This window comes from Corvus moneduloides, chromosome 1 (genome assembly GCF_009650955.1).
Source record: "Corvus moneduloides isolate bCorMon1 chromosome 1, bCorMon1.pri, whole genome shotgun sequence".
In the NCBI taxonomy this organism is placed as follows: Eukaryota; Metazoa; Chordata; class Aves; order Passeriformes; family Corvidae; genus Corvus; species Corvus moneduloides.
In genome coordinates, this window is record NC_045476.1 from 60,636,117 (window position 1) to 60,653,753 (window position 17,637).

At 39.7% G+C, this 17,637-nt stretch overlaps 1 protein-coding gene across 7 annotated transcripts in view; it reads right to left on the bottom strand.

Annotated features, from left to right (window-relative positions):
• The window catches only part of DYNC1I1 (dynein cytoplasmic 1 intermediate chain 1), a 187,519-nt gene that overhangs the window by 143,315 nt on the left and 26,567 nt on the right, over window positions 1–17,637 (bottom strand). For 4 of the 7 annotated variants that reach the window (XM_032111659.1, XM_032111649.1, XM_032111685.1 and 1 more), the window contains exons 5-6: window positions 4,375–4,434; window positions 269–384 (exon numbers count right to left, since the gene is read on the bottom strand). In XM_032111659.1, the coding sequence (XP_031967550.1) occupies window positions 269–384; window positions 4,375–4,434 (176 nt within the window). The remainder of the gene's footprint in view (window positions 1–268; window positions 385–4,374; window positions 4,435–17,637) is intronic. The other 3 variants (XM_032111675.1, XM_032111702.1, XM_032111695.1) reach the window with 1 other exon arrangement.

Sequence of the window (17,637 nt, forward strand, 5' to 3'; positions counted from 1 at the left end):
TCATAATGATTTATTTGGAAAAATGTTCTCATTAAACTTCTATCTGAGCACAACCCATTGTAAGTCAGTAGTAGTTTGGTTCCACCTGCATTTAAAGTGATTTTTATAACTCTTGTCATCAGAACAGCCATTAATCACATAAACAATACCTGGCTTGCAGAAAATACATGATAAGCAGCCATGTTATGACTTACTATTATTTTTATTACATTCTTTAACTCAAATGCAAATTTTCTATTAATTTTTTTTAAAAAACTGTAAATCTTACCTTCAGATTGATGCGTGGCAAGAGGTGTCTGCGTCTCCTTGGAGTATGATACCACCTCCCGAGGTAAGAAATCAACTTGGGTAATCTTTGACACCCCTAGTTTGTGCAGTCTGCGTCTAAGGTGGAATACATGACATCAAAAGGTTAGTCATGTTAAATGTAAATCAGCAGCAGGAACAAATGTTTGCTGTTATGAACAAGAGAAAAAAATACTTCAGTGTTTGTTAAGATGATACACAACACAGTATGCATGAGAAGTACCATACTGCAGTGAAGAAAATTAACCTGGGAACCATTTGCCATAATAAAGTACAGTTGTTGAACCTCTAGATCATGCTGCTGAGAGGGATTGTAAATGGGAGAGAGAAATGGCCTGCTTGTGCCCCTCTTAACTGCAACAAAATTCTCTTTCATACCATCATTACTATGATGTTCTGCCTGCTCAAAGGAGTTCATCCTCAGCCTGGGATACAGAGCTGTGGAAAGGGAACAGTGGTGTTTAAACCAGGATGGATTAGGACTGCCAAATGTTCAGCTGGGCACAGTAACAGAGTCTTTAACTGGCAAGGTGGGTAATTTCTATAAAGAAGGAGATTCTCCCTTCCACAGAAGTCATTAATAGTGGCATTGATGTAGGTTTATGATTAGTGGAGTCTTAAAGCTAGGGCTGGAGGAGAGCTAAAACACAACCAGAGCAGGGCCACTATAGCCTTCTGTTTTGTCTACTTCCCTTACTTTAAATAAACCATATGAAATAAAACAGGGAAGCAAGCTAACTGTAAGTGAAAAAGAAGAGAGGCAGCTGAGCATGGTCATGAACACCTTCAGTTCTCAGAGTTCACTCAGCAGGGAGGGAAAAAATCAGTTTATTTCCTGAATATTATTTGACTCACTGCAGGGAGTGAAGAATATACAAATGGTTACTTGGAAGTGTTTTACTGGAAAAAATGCCAATTTTCAGCAGAGAAAAGAATGCAAATGTAATAAACAAAGGAACTAAGACCAGTTACCTATATCAACAAGTGTGAGCATGCTTGTGCATTTATGGGGAAATAAATTCCTGGACACAATGTTTCTCAACTTGTCACATTATTGAAGAGAACAATTTGGAAAAGCAGAAAATTCTTACACATTATCCATATCCTCTTCATTTTCCAGATTGCCAGAAGAACAGGAGTCAAAGGGGTTCTGATCTAATTAATTTACAGTGGTTTAGGTATTCAATTAAGATTGATGTCTGAAAGGAAATGCGAGTCTCAAAAGGAAACTGACATCACTGGGTAGCACCTACTGAAGTTTTCAGCTGATTAACGCTACATCAGCTATATTTTTTCTAATCTATTTTACTGCCGGAGTTGTTATTAAACTGACTGCAACTAGATTCAGCAGGTAATCAGTACAAATCAGCTGTATTGTGTAACAAACCACTAGAGCAGAAACAGTTGTAGCTCTGAGTCTTTCCTCTTTTCAAAGAAGAAAAATTAACAAGTCTCCCTCCTTACAACCATCTCTGACTTTGCCAATATGAACAAAATCCTACAATTGTCCAAAAATTCTACAGAAAAACTTCTACCTCATTACTGGGGGCAGAAAAGTTTCTTCAGCTAGCAGAGGTTTCAGTAGTTTGACATTTTTGTAGGTGCTTTAACTTAGGGTCCGTGTGAATTCAATCTTTAATAAGTATCTCACCCCAGACAACTCTCATGTGCTTTTGCCTCCCTCAGCACCAGATGTGCAATCTCTGTTGCCTGCTTGGTCAGTTTGACTTCCCTACGTAACCCGTCCCCTACTGCCCCAGGCTACTCTTCCCATTTACTGAGGTTCTTAAGCCTTTGCACTGAAAGAGTCTCTTGACAGTGGTCTTGGTTAAGTATAATCCCTAATTAATTGTCTAATCTGGACCTAATTAGAACCTCACCTAATTCTAAAACAGCTTCACATGAGGTCACTCCGTATCTCCTGGACTGCCTGAGGATGGGGAACATGACCCTAACAGAGAGCAGGATTTAACCCCTAGCTGGGTGTACTGAACCTCTTTGCACACTGTATCCCAGAAGTGAGCTACTTCCCACAGCACTGTGCTGAGACAACGTGTGGAATTTTTCATCTAAAACACTTCCAATTCAGGAATTGCTGGTGCCTGTACAAATGCCTTGTGCCACCCATATTCTGGTAATCACTGCTGAAGACTGGGAGGTCTTTCTTTATCTGAAGGAACACGATCTACTGATTGCTTTTTGCCTGTGTCAAGCCACCTCTAATGGTTCTCATGTTACTAAAAGTTGGCCTAGCCTTTGGTCCCAAGCACTTACGGACAACTGGAGCATCCTTTCAGTATCTGGACTCCACCAGATATGGGCTGTAATGTTCTAGTCTCTAGTTCTTTTTAGGGCAACACTAAATGGTCTATTGTTTTCCCATCCCCGTTTTTCATCTGAGATGCTCATAATTCTCATAAATTCAATGAATATTCATCTTAAAGAGCACATAAGCTTGGAAAGATTCCTTTCCAAACTGCCAATGGGATGTCAGTAGGAGGATAGCGACTAAAACCCAGGCATTAAAATTGGTTCTTCTGTCCACAGGTATCACAAGAAAGATATATCTGCTAGAAGTGTTTTGCTATACACATCATTTAATTGCTGACTGCAGGATTTCTCTTGCATTGGTTTTGTTGGGGTTTTTTTTGCCCTAGTCTCAGGACACCAGAGGGAAGTTTAACTCTGCCTTAGGTTTGAAGACAGTTTTCTTTCAAAAGGGGCAGGACTTTCATTAAAATGTACGCCTGTGGATTTGCTCTTTGGCATGCCTCTTTTCTGTCTTTGCACTGACCACTCATAAATGATTGAAGTCCTGTAGCTACATACAGGGTTATCTTTTCACGAGTCAAATAAAGGAACTTGCTTTGCACAGCTGTTTGAGAAACCTTGCTCCTAGGAGTGCTTATCTTTTAATCCAAACTTCTGTAAAAAAAGCAGCTGGGATTTCTAAAAGGTTTCTGTAGGTTAAAATAGCTCAAAAAACTCTACGTTTTTGGTACAGCCCAGCCAGAGTTGCAGAACTGTGACCTATTTGAAGTCACACTCACATGAAAAACTACAAATATTCCTAGGAGTTCTGGATATGGAGAAATATTTTTGTTTAGAAAGCTCCCTGGATATTTTCCTTCCGATCTTTCCTAGTGAATAGACCCAACACACCTAACTGCAGCTGGGAGCACTGTCAATCAGCAGCTAAAGGGAAGCTGTTGTTTTTCTTACAGAATGCTGAATGAAGTAGCACATGAACAAATAAAAGCACAAGACACTTGCTTGGAGACTCAAAACAACCCCCTAAGTTCTTTGGGAGAGCAAATTTTTCAGTGTAGTGATTTGGTTTTGCCTATGACTCATGCTCTGAAGAACTTGAGGTACTGCTACCTATCCTTTTAGAGGAACAGTTTATCCTGAATACCTCTGCAGGCAAACATTTCTACATTATCTAAATTAACTATTTTTTTCACTTGTATGGCATAAAGAAGTTCCATCCCAAACTATGAAATATTAATTTTAGTTCTATTACAATTTTAGAAAAGTTTGATAGGCCTGAACTTAACTAAGATGCCAACTATTCTTGGACTATGATCATACTTAAATGCCCAATTTTAAATGCATACACAGCTCCTAAGAGAAAAGGGGACATCATTACTGCATGTGGAAACAGCATAACTATAGCAGGCAGAAAGGAGGGGCAAAAGTATCTTGCAAATGATTCAGAGAGAACAGTCTGAATCAACAGGTACAAACAAAATCAATGTAACTATACATGCACATATATGCCACAATAATAACATTTCATCTGAAATGAAATAGTTATTTGTATTGTGTTTCAGGCAACAGAAACAGCAATTTATCTTTTCATAAGCTTGTTTAAATAGTTGGGGTTTTTTTTTCCACAAAGATGAATTTGCTGAAGCTTCTTATTTATGAAACTAAAAAAAGGAAACTTAAATTATGGTCTTTTTGAGTCAAAAAAGCAAATGAAAATCACATACAACCAGCTCAACTAGGAAGCATTTTCAACACAATTCTTGCAAAGAAATGATAACAAAAAGAGCTGACATATACCCAAGTTCAGAGTCAGACTGGAGTTGCAGCACTGAGGGGTCTGTGTCCCATTGCAAGGTCCTAGGGTGGTAATCAGCCGTGCAGCGTGAAGGGGAGGGAAAAAAAGAACACACAGAATTAACTGAAAGGATGAACAAAACCCCATCTCCTTAGTTACATGCTCTATGTAGTACATTCAACCTCCAAGTGCAAGCGACAGACACCGTATGTCAAACAAGGTTTGTATGCCAAACTGAGACAGGGCAGGAAATTTATTAAAATTGCATATTATTGATAAACAAAGGAAAGAAGCTGGATTTTCTGTCACATATTGATTAATGAGACATGGGGTGGTTTTTTCTTCCTTTTCCTGAAAAATTTCTAACTCTTTAACTCAGGTTGATGGATTCACAACAATCTGTAAAATCTGCAGGCACAATTTATTTGTGTTTTTGTTATAAGGTAGACTGAGAATTTGCCATGAACTCCACTGAAGAGTTTATCCCTCCACACACTCCTGAGACAGACAGTAATCCATCCTGTACAACACTACTCTGGGCATGAACATCACGTAGTGCATATAACAAACAGCACACTGATACCAGCTCTGACATACTCTGAGGGCATCTGGGACAAACAAATAAATACTTCTTCTTTTCCTCCAGATAAAATTCCTGGGGAAGAGGGCAATAATACATCTGGGAAAATCAGTTCTATTACAATCTCTTAATGGGCTGCTGTCAGATGAGGCTATCACCAAATGTACGAATGTTCTAGTGGCGTGGTCTGAAGGGAAGAGGTTGCTCCTTGCATAGCAGGGCACCTTGCCATGCTGACAGCTCTAAAACACCTTGCAAACATTCACAGAGCCTTCACGGAGTCTTGTGAAATACTCAGAATCCTCCAATTTAGAAATGCAAAATTGACATATTGAGGCCAACATTTTCAAAAATGCCTGCTACTTCCTCTGTCTTAATTTTACTTTATTTTTCCACACCCAGGAAGCCACATCTTATATGCAAGAAAACTGCTGGAATCCATGACAGAATCAGGAACACATCGTTGGCTTCTGAGCACCTCTTCCTGTAGTATGAGCACTAGATTATGCATTGTTCTCACTAGCAGAGGCTAAAGCAAAGTGCAGTGCTCCTTCACTAAGCATGCAAGTCATGAAGACATGCTGGATAATGATAGTTGTCAAAATTAAAAACTCCCCTAATTCCTTCTGAATACAAATTCTGAGGATATAGAGATCATCATATTACCAGGTTCAGCCAAAACCAGCCATATAAGCAGCTGTGTTCAATATACACAAGCCCTTCTGCAACAACAGCAACCTCTGCGAATGAATCACTGATATAAACTAACAAGATATTGAATTAGGTTAGAAATAGATCTCTTAAAGCCAAGTAATTCTACCTCCTGTCCTTAGTAAACTCACCCATTCTATTACCAATGTTAACTCACTCTCTGGAGAGACAGACAAGGGCATGTGCTGCACTTTTGTCATTTCAGAATGAAAAAGAATAAATCTCAACCCCCTGTGCACACGAAGAATGAAAAACTGTACTGCAAAGCTGCCTTCTCATGCAACATAAGGGCACTAATTTCCCTCAACTTCTTATGATCCATAATAATGTCTATCAGAATAAAAGACTTAATCCTGATAAACAGAGAAAAGCTTCTCCAAAACTCAGCTGTATTACAAAAGGTCAGAGATAAAATAATACTGCAATAAAGAACAGATTTTTCCCTTGTAACTTGACTGCAGCTTAAGTATAGTGGAAAATGGACACAAGATCTGAATGCCTGATGCAAGGCAAAGGCATCAATGACTAAAGCCTTATAGATATTCCATTAAAAATGCTATCTGTGTGAAGATTGCTCTTGTAATGTCAGCAAGGTCAGTAGCATATATTAGATCTTGCTATCTAAGTGCCAGTTTCTAATTTTATTGCTGCCTAAGGGCTACTTATACATTCATGTCCAGGTTTTCCAAACTCTTAAAAGAAAATATACATAACTCATTTCAGTTTCCTCTCCCCAACATTCATTTTCAAATCTACGGAATTTGTAGGGGGATAAAGGCTATTTAATCAGAAAGAAAACTTTATTATTTGATTAAAGCAAGAACTTGCAAGAGGTCTCTAGAAGTATGGTCCCCAGGTTCCACCTCTAAGAATCCAGGCCAGGTCACAAGAGAGGGCACCTTTACCTGGTACCCAGATAAAAATGCTGAAACAAAATAAATTTAGAGATCTCCTACACTCAAGACAGCACTCAAACCCCAAAAATATGAAAAGAGCAACACATGATTTGGGCCATCATGTGCAGACACGTAGCAGAGACGTGTTCTTCCCTTAGTATTATCTGGATTCTGACACAGAGCCTTCCCCACTCTGGACACTGACACATACTTTGAATAGCAATTCTCCTTGGCTCCTGATTGTATCTGTTTTCAACAGTTTTAGTGCTTCTGCAAAACATTTCCTAGATTTGTGCTCCACAGTACAACGCTGTGTTACCACTTGAAAAGGCAAGAGAAACAGATGAGGAAGCCATTTGCTGAGTTGTCCTCTCCAGCTTGGCTGAGCAATGCTATCAAAGAAAATTAGGCTGCAGGTAGCAAATGTTCAATTTCAAGTCTCTTGCCCTGGGAGACAGAACACAAGTGCCTATGCTCATGTAGTGGAGGCTGGAGAGCACAGGAAATGACTCTGTGTTTCAAGGAACACTACTGATTTGTTCTTTGTCTCTTCCTGGCACCTGAAGAATGTCATCAGATCAAAATGAAAGTGAGTGAACAGTAAAGATGTAATCTGGACCTGCAATTTAGCCAGTTTCCATGGCAATAACATCAAAAAAGAAAGAAATAGACTATTTGAAGATTAGCAACCCAAAAATGATATTGAATAGCCTGTGCTGTCATCCTGACTAGAAAATTAAAGCTAATCTGTTGTGATGAACAGACATTGCGTATGACATTCCTTGATCATATGGGGGAGCATCATAATTACACTTGTTCTCAGTGAGGATTTTGAAATGCCACTGGATCTCAGCAGAAACGCGGCTGCCAGTCTTTTTCCAGCTAATGCATGAGTTCCTCCTCCAGACACTTCCTCAGGAGGAAAAGGATTAGGTGTTGTTGTTCTTCTTTTTTCTTTCTTACTTCTTCATAAGAGAAAACTGCAATGGCTTGACTTCAAGTCACCCAGAGACAGAGGCAGAGGAGGTAATGCCACAGACCCTGAGGACAAGAGTATGGCCTAGGAGTCAGCAGTCAGGCAGAGGTGCTCCCACTCTGGACCCTTCCAGAGAGCACAAGTTGGTCAAGTTTCCCCAACTGGATTCAATGGATTTTGGCACAGGTCTATGTAGAAGAGATGCAAAACATCTTAGTTGAACATTTTTATGGGGGAAAGAGAGGAGCATTAGACTAAGCAGGTAAAAGCAGTGGTCCCTAGCAGTCTCCAGTCCTGCAGACTCCTCCCATGGGTGAAGGGAGTGACACAGGCATAGCAAGGAGCCCTGGAAACTCACTGAACAGCACAGTCAGGGCTAAGCCAGACCAGTCCGTTTCCCCCACCCAGACTGCACTGACACTATTTTACTCAGAACTACCCAACACTGTTTCAGAGCCAGTTGCTGTATCAGTCTCCCACACAGTGGCAAACAATAGCCCTGTGTCATGGTCCATCCCCCTTTTACATGTTCAGTGCACAACAGCTGACCCTGGCTGACTGAAGGATAAAAAGCTGTATCACCAAATAACAGATTGTTCTAAAGCAGCACAAAGGGAATGAGGGCTGTTAGATGTTGCACTAAGAAGTCAAGGTACAACTGTTATTACCTCTCTTTAAACTGATCTGCTTTCACTCTCCTCCTTTGGATAGGCATCTCAATAACCTATTTTTTCTCAAATTCAGGACAGTATTAATGCTGGTGCTGTTTCAGCTCTTACTACTGAAAGAGTACCAGATAATTTTGACACATCATCTTTTAATAACCTGTAGAAAGAAACCAACAAGAGGAAGAGCCCCAGATGTCATATATTTACTAAAGGATTGGATAATAAAACAACACTTATCTCTTCTGAACTCAAGTCCAAAGCATTAGGAAGATGTTCAAAGCACAGTTCCAAGAGGACAAAGAACCATTGCAAAATTTAAGGTGGGAGGAATTTGAACAGAAGCATTCCCTTTTTTGTAGCATTGTTATTATTACCATGGAAAAACAGGCACTGCCATATGTTACAATGCTCTGTGTAACCTTACTTCCAGAAGATTTTATTCTGATTGCATAATGTCAATTATGTAGATTAAAAATGTGGAAAAGACTAAAATAAGCCACTTGAAACCTGTTGGAAAATTCCCAACATCAGAATGCATTAATGAAGCATAGAATCTGACATCCAAAACTGTCTGGAATCTGTGAGAACTTCACAGCTGATTTAAGCAACTTCGGGTCTGGCCTTAGCAGCAGTGTACGAAACATGTAAGGCATCAGTTCCAATACATACACTTAGTAATTTGCCATCATAAAATGATATTTAATATTTGTAATCATGGTCATAGTGCAACAGAACTTGGCTCTGGGTAAGTGCCCCAATCCAACACTTTTCATGTGCAACATACTGATAGCTTAGTTCTGACTCTGCTTCCCTGCAGCCAAAATCAAATCCTTCCTCATCTGTTGCTGATGCTGCAGAATAAGTGTTCTGCATTACTTCTTTTCTCCCCCCACTCCCCTTTCTCAGGTCAAGAGCAACCAGGCCTGAAAATCCATGCTTTTGAAAAAAAGGCTACTCACAGGAATAACAGCAAACTCTGCTCTCCCAGGGTTTCTTGCAGGGCAGAAACCTCTTTGCAGCCTTGCAAATCACACCTTCAAGCAGAACTGAAGGAAAGCAAACACCATATTCTGGCATCTCCTGTCACCAAGAGCTATTGTGCTCTCCAGACCAGGAGAAAACTGCACTGACAGTGTACTGAGACCCAAGGTATCTGCTGAACTGAGATATCCATATGTGTCCCTAATGAAACACCATTAGATCTGACAGGCCCCAAACCAAGCATCTCCCCTTGCAGCAACAACAATGTCCTAAAATGACCCTTCATATGGTAAATAGCAATGCCCTCCTAGCCCTAAAATTCAGTGATAGACTGTGCCATGACTCCACAGACTAGGCTGTGCCAGGGTTTTTCAGTGATCAAAGGCCAGCCCACTAAGCGGAGCACAGACTGTTACTAAACTGAAGCAAAGAGACCTGAAATGAAGGTGGGACTCACACAGAGCATATGGACTCTCCTATCCTGCAGGAAATCTCAAGGTACCTTTGCTTACCGGAGCAGTATTTCTAGAATGATGTGTATTTCTCATTCTCCCCATCTATGATAGGAGGGGGTCTTGATGTTGCAGGAGGTTATTTACACAATCTTCAGGCACCTAAAGGAGGGGCTCCACCAGTGAAACATTACCATGGACTCTTCCATATAAACAGAAAGGCAGGAGATTGCTCCATGCAGCAGTTCCAAGCACCCAACTTAGACTCCAATTGTGAGTAGGTATTAAGAGGTGGTTGGTATCTTTACTGTTCACTCCCTTTCACTTTGATCTGCTGAGAAATAGATAAGGAAGCCATCAGCTACTACTTGAGAGCCTGCAGGCTTCAGTCTGCTTCATGCTTTCTTCTCTTCTAACTTCAAACGCAACTAGCAAAAGTAGTGAATTAGGAAATTAGGGAAAAATTAGGCCCAACACAATTCTTGCTTCTGACTTTGATGTAAGGAGGAGCCTCACGTTTAAAACTACAGTTTTAACCCTGGATTACAATTTCCAAAAGATTCAGAACTAAAAACTGCATCTTCACACTGAGGGCACACTGAAAAACACGTTACACCCAAGTTATACAATCTTAAAAAAAACTGGATGCAACAATTGTGAGATGAGACATATTTTAAAACCACCAACAGAATAAAATGCTAAGATGTGTATGAATGCATTTTTCCAGTATGATACCAAATATCATCAGGAAATTGCAATCCAGTGTTATTTGCAATTTCAATGTGTAATCTATCATGTATCTAGACTACTTGTTTTAATGTCTGAATATTGCCAGAAAGAATTTAAGGCTGTGTAATTATTTTGCTACTTTGCAGAGTTCTACCTCGTTTGTTGTGTCAGTTACTCCAAAGCTCCTACCTTGCTGCTGATCAAATAGAAAATCTGAACTAAGAAACTGCTGATGAGAAATTACTGCAGATGCTTAAATATAAATGTGAGTACAGATAAGCTGTTTTATTTTTACTCCTTTCACTCTAGATTTTTATAATTTTAATTTTCCCCACTGTAATTTTCACTTTCTGATATTTTTGGTACATTTGAGGTGCGTCTCCAAAACAAATTATATCAAAAAAAAAGAAGATTCAAAGCTACTAGTAAGAGATGGAAAAGTACCACTTGCCTCAATGGATGGTTTGCATCTAAGCCACTTTTCTGCTGCCATCTGTGCTCTGTTCTGCAGATCTGTTCCACTTTGAAAGGATTGGCAAAAAGAAAATACCTTCCTTGTGCTACTTGTTTTCTGAAGCACATTATAAGCAAGATGGCTATCAGCAGCTAGGGAGGATTTGTGCATCTTAACAAGACGCTCACTTGTGCTCGTAGAGCAGAAGTCTGCTCTGACTTCACTGTGCGTTCTTTTGCTCAGAGCTGGGTTGCTAATGCTCATCATAAAATAAAATGCCATAATACATTCAGAGAACAAGGAGTTTGGCACCGCTAGTGGAGCACAGCCTGAAGGTTTTGCTTGGGTTTGCATTTACACTTCCAAGCAGGCTGGCACCTCTGACTTCCAGTCTTCACCAATAAAAAGAGCAACTCTGATCTCCCTGAGAGCACAGCACTATCTTTTAGCTGCCTGGCAACCATAAGAGCCCTTTTCAGAATGGCATGAGTTCAAAACACTTTTTTTTTTTTTGAGGTGTATTTATGAAAAATCATGGACAAATAATATTTAAAACACATGTGTATTTCAAAATTCTTCTTGAATCAAGGCTATGCTGTAGAATGGATTTAATAGTTTTCAAAAACCACTTGACTTTTAAATCAGGATGAACAATTCTGGCAAGCCTGCAATGATAAAGACCAACACCTTGCTGATGCCCATTTCACAGAATTCCACTAATTAAATCAGCAGTTTTATTCACTCAAGCTGCTGAATTTATCTGCTATATTTAAAGTCTGTCCTTTGATTCAGGTCTACATTACAGATCTCGTGTCAATGTCATACTCGCACTTTTTATTGTATAGCTACAGAAATCTTAGTTTGCAAATTTATGCTGGTTTACCAGGAGGGTCACTGTGGGCAGCAGCCTGGATCTCTGAGGACAGAAGGTCAAATAGTTAGAACTGACACGGATTTACTCTGAGTGCCAGATACCAAAATGGTCATTTTGAAAGTGCAATAATAAAAAACAGGCTCAGGGGGAAGGCACAAGTTCTTTTATTCCTTTAGCAAACCCTGAAAATTCTTTTTTCAAACTCTGTTTTTGTCTTAGTTTTATACTAAGAGTAAGTCTGTGCAATAAAACAGAACTCAAATGATCAAAAATGTAAAGAAAGAACTTGGCAGGAGAAGTTTTACATACTATCAGCTCGTGCAAGTGCTTGAAAGGAACTGTAGTACTCACATTAGGAGTCTTTGATCCAGACTCCATGGATATGCATATGAGAAAAGTTTTCTCATAAACTTCAAGGGGCTTTTGGTACAATTGCATAAAAGACAAAATCACATTTAATAGTCAAATCTAGGAAAGGCAATCCATAACCTTTGAGAGGACTCAAAGAGGTAACATGAAAGTTTGAACCTACAACTTTTAGGTCTGGTATTATTCAGCTGAAGAAGTAGGAAGATTTCAGCAAATTTTCAATTTTGCTTTGACGCTAAAATCCAGTAACTACTAGCTGGAAGAAGAGCTAGTGTTTCCCTTCCTTTACACCATTTATTTTGTGGTAGAAAAAGCAAAATCATTCCAAAAGGGGGTGAGATTTTTGCTACAACTAGGGTTGAAACAAGAACTCACTGTATGAGAGTTATCAAAAATTTTTCACATTAACAGTCAAAAATGTCAAAAGTTCTTGTGACCCAATGATCTGACTTTAATAGACCAGCTCAGAAATTATTCTCTGAGTTTGAACTATTACAGTAAATAAGTACATCTAAAATTTATGAATCAGAATCAGTTTTAAATGGAAACCCATTCATTTTCATAGGTTCTGCTTATGGAGAATTTTATATGGAATACTATGACTGTTTCAAAGCTCCCTGGGGAAAAAAAAAAAAGAAATTTAGCAGTATCTCACCAGTAGCAGCAATTTCCACTCTATATATTTGAAGTAAAATCCTAAAAATTGCATTACCAAAATAGTTACTCATAGAGTATTTCTATTTTCCCTGATAAAACATAAAATTGTAAATGGGAATTTTCTAAGCGTCTTTTTAATAGGCTAGAGAAGGAGAAAACATCAATATGCACTAACTGTACCAGTTTAACTATGTTAAACAGTTTAACATAGGAGGTGATCTCACAAAATTTAATTAAATCAAGATGAAATTGAGTGCAAGAGAACTGTTTAAGCTGAGCTGGCCTTAGCAAGTAAGTTGTTTTGTTTTACGAGGATTAGTGTTTTAGTCCCTAAAATCATCTGATTGTCTGACTAAATATATGATATGCCTGTAAATAACTGAAGAGAAGTAAGTGTAGCTGGGCTGATAACCTAAATGGTTAAGTGGGGCTTTATACATTAATATTATTTTCTTCTGGATGCAGCTGGGGCTCAGGTTTCCAAGGCATTTTACGAAGCACCCTGGGAATGGCAATCTTTCCTTCTCCTTTGATTTATAGCATGGAGATGCTTGCTAATGAGAAAAATAATCAAAGATCTGGAGGACTGAACTCTATCAATCCTTTAGGAAGGAAAGCATGAAAATCCTTAATGATGCCACAGGCTCACATGCTAAAAGGACTGCAGATGATTCTAATTAATATGGACCACTTAGACTTTTTAACTGGCACGCACCAAAAAACACTCCCTCCTTTCTAGGTCAGATATACAGACACTTGAAAGCAACTGCCAAATATCAGTCCCTAAGGTGTCTGCTTTTGTTTATAGGCTAAAAAAACCCAACCAACTGGCAGGGAAAGGCTTTAGATATTTAGGGCTAAATATCCATTGAATGTAAAGAAGAAGGATTGTGGTTATTCTTTGCAGGGACAAAAGGAGGGAAGACAATGTAAGAAATCTGCCATCCTCCAGCCTTGCATCCTAACATCTGCAGGGCAAGCCGTGATGTACAAACAGCTCGACACAGCCACTCGTTACTACCCTGTAAACAGGCTGATGCTGGGAAGTGTGAGAGATCACAGCATCTCTTTAAAAAGCAGCAGAGTTCCTAGGCCAGAGACAGCAGAGACAGCCGGGGTTCCCCCAGGCAAGGGCAGGAGCCTGACACTGTCACTGCTTCACAGAAGCCATCCCCATTCAGGTCAAGAAGGCTTAAGGCACAATTTGGCCCCTAAATCTGCTGGAAACTTTAAAATGAAATGTGTGCCAAGAGATCCTGACGATGGAGTCATGGCAAATTAAATGGGAAAAAATTTAACAGCTGGGCATTATTAATTTCTGTCCTACCATATAATGCTGCACATCCCATACCAAGCCCAAAGCCACCAAAACCGAGTGGCAATACAGCATCCCAGAGGGTATCCCATTTATCTCTAGCCACCAAGCAGAAAACTTCTCGACTCTGCACTGTGAAAGACTACACAACAGTCCCGAGGGTTACAATCCCTCTTTTTCTGAATGAAACACCATGCAAGCGAAGTTTGCCATGAAGTAATTTTCCCTCAGTCTTTCCTGTAGCTCCCTCAGAGTGTTTACATTGTTCTGTGCTTCCCTTTGGGTCAGTCCATTTATGAAATAAGTATGCCACTAAAGCAGCCATTTAGAAAGCATTTTGTACATATATATTGATCTTACAGAAAAGCTCCATAAAGAAAATAATCCACTACTACTAACTGTTACAGCTGCTACTCCTGAAGCAATACATCCCAGGCCCACTTGTCCTTGCACAAGTGAAGAAGGATCCCTGTCATTTCTGAATGTGGTAACACAATGAAACGCTGGTAATGCAAAGCTGAGTGGCAGTGATGAAACAGCATCATTGCACAGAACCTGTCAAATGCATTTACTTAATGATAAAGTAACTAAGCCCGAGGCAATACGGCTCTGTTGGCAGTGGTTTTAGCAGTTATAGAAACATGGTTTTGCCAGTGTCTGTGAGAGATGTTTCCTGCAGCTAAAGAGAAGATAGGAAATACGTCTTCTTCTTTTGCCTTCTTTATCTGTCTAATTAAACAGCAAAGTAGACACTTAAAAGGGAGAATGGCATTCTGATACCTTTTTTCAGCTTGTTGATGTGTTATATTACTGTTCTAGGTAAGAAGCTGTTTGAAAATAAAAGCTGAGTTGCCAAGTCTGATTTTTCAGGAAAAAAGCACAGAACCCAAGAACCCAAACACTTTGATGACATGTAGATGTACTCATGAGCGATCATCAAACAAAAACTATCTTTTTGATTTTAAATATTATGTGGTAAGAACACACTGGAGTAGAGGTATCTTTTTTTCTTGACTGACAGCGAGCAAGATTAAATACCAAACTGTAAAATAATGACATGCTTTGACTCATTTGGTGCCCAGATGCTCCAGAGCTACCTCCTTCCTTTTGATTGTGTATCTGAAAAGTAAGAAATATTTGTGTTTGACAGACACACATGAAGTAATGTGGGATTAACACAAGACTGGTGTGTGTGTTTAGATGCTGCATTATAAATCAGAACACCTATTATTTATACAAAAATGAGTAAACAATATGCTGCAGAGAAAAAGGACTGGAATGATATCTGCTTCTCCTGGCACCAGGCCAATAAAATCTCGGGGTGAACATCAACACAGTGAAAGAAAACATATCCTAGTGTATTTCTTTTTATAACAACATGGCTCAAAGTGGCCATGGTAGATGAAAGGAACACAAGATCACATCTGATGAAAAGATACACGAATGCAGACTAATACTGTCAGCAAACTTCCAAACAGAATGAGAGAGAAGAAGACATGCTCTTGACTCTCTATCAGCAAGGACATCCAACCTAATGCGACAGCTGCTACTATATTCTCTGGAATACGACTGGGAACATTCAGAGGTCACAGTGACTGTAAGATGAACTGATGTAGTGGACAAAAAATCATGCCATGAGCCAAAGCCAAAGGCGATACTGCTCCTCAGAGAAAAGTGCTCCAGCATTGCAGACAGCTGTTCTATTTCTAGGATTGCTCACGTAATGTATTTTATGTAGAATTAAAAAAGTAGTGATGATGAGACAATCAGGATTCCAGAGTAATCTAACTTCTCCAGCATATTACTGCTACAAAATCTCTTTGAGAAATCCAGTTTCCCTTTATTTTTTGTTTTCTTTGCTACCTAATGCAATGCTTAAACTCATTCTCACAGGAATTTTCATTAAATATTTAGAGCTTCATCCAAACAAGGACTAACCCTGCTTTACTGCAAGTACATTTCATACACTGAAGGAAGCTAATGGATTTCAGTGCATAAAACCCATCCCAAAATCTATGATATATCAAAGGAACAACAACATAAATCAGGTAGGAATAATTTAAACTAAGTATTACATAGTGCCCTAATCCAAGTAAGAACAATAATTACAGAAAGAGTAGCCGTAGCCTGACAAATCTGCAGAGTCCAATGGGCTATCAGAGAAATAGTACAAAATAATCCATCTTACATTATTTTACAGCAAATAAAGCACCATTTTGAAATAATTATCATCTGAAAGAAGCCACCAGAAGATGAATCCCTTTGCCTTTATGGGAGCCCACAAAATAATCAGGTACCTAAACTTAGGCACAGCAAAATACACAAGTTAGAAAGCAAAAGAGCACAGATAAAATTCTTGCAGAAAGAAGGGCAACCATTAACCTTTACACATCCAAGACAGCTGAGCCTGGTACAGTTCACTGAGCAGATGGAAGGCAGGAAACCTTACACCCAGCCTAATGGGATTCTCATGTTCCCCAATGCACAGCAGGAAGTGCTGCACACACACTGGACACACACACACAGAGTCCATAATAAATGAGATGCTACTGTGCAAACCTACTACTGTAGGATGGTGAAGCTAGCTGAGAACATGCAGGATGGTCCCAGCTAGGAACATATAGGAGCAGTGAAGGATACAGGGCAAAATGGGCCACACAGGTAAATCACACCTTGGTCCACAAATGGAACTCCTCCCAGATGCCACATGCCAGGGCGAACCCAGGATCCCCTGTGGGTTATATAGGCATACACACCAATGCAGGCTGGTGTGAGCACTGAAAGCTACCCAGCCACAGCAGCACATCCTCCCAGCATGGATATACTTCTGTTCTCTTACGCTGAGCCGACATGCAAAGCCCAGACTGACCCTACCTGAGCAAGGACACAAAGTCTTTCCAGGGAGCTGCTCAGCCCACAAAACCTTATACTGCACTGCCAGTCTCTGAAGCACTGTACAAAGTTTGTTCTTGTGCACTTCCTCAGACAACATAAATCCAGAGTTCATGGCCATGAGTGCTGAGAAGATGAGATTTACGAATGCCTAAGGTAGCAGAACATGCCTCTCATGGGCATGTTTCATGGTGGCCGTACCATAATAGTTAGCATGTTCTCTAGCACCCTAGGGTAGCAAAAGTTCAGAGGATCCACCAGGGAGATGCATACAGTTATCACAAAGCAGTTTTGTATTAATAGAGGTGAATTTGTGCTTCACACTATGCTACAGCACAAGAGCTCTCAACAAATGCCTTTACCTCAGCCCTTTTCTTCACATGCATTCAAATCTACATTGCAGTTGTGCCTGTCTATATAAGCTGACCATCAACAAGAGGACACTGGGAATCATCACAATGCTTACAGAATACTAAACAAACCAAAACACTTATCCCGAAAGAGCCAAACATACCCTATTCCAAGGAGAATCTTCATGCAATCCTGCAATACTGTCTAATGGAAAATGAGTCATGTCTGAATACATCATATAAGAAAGTTCTGTGAACCAATGACCCATCAATTAAGAGATGGGTATCTGCTCAGGCTATGATGTAATTTTTCGGTCCTATCTGTGTAGCACTAGCAACACAGGCAACAATAAAGCAAAGT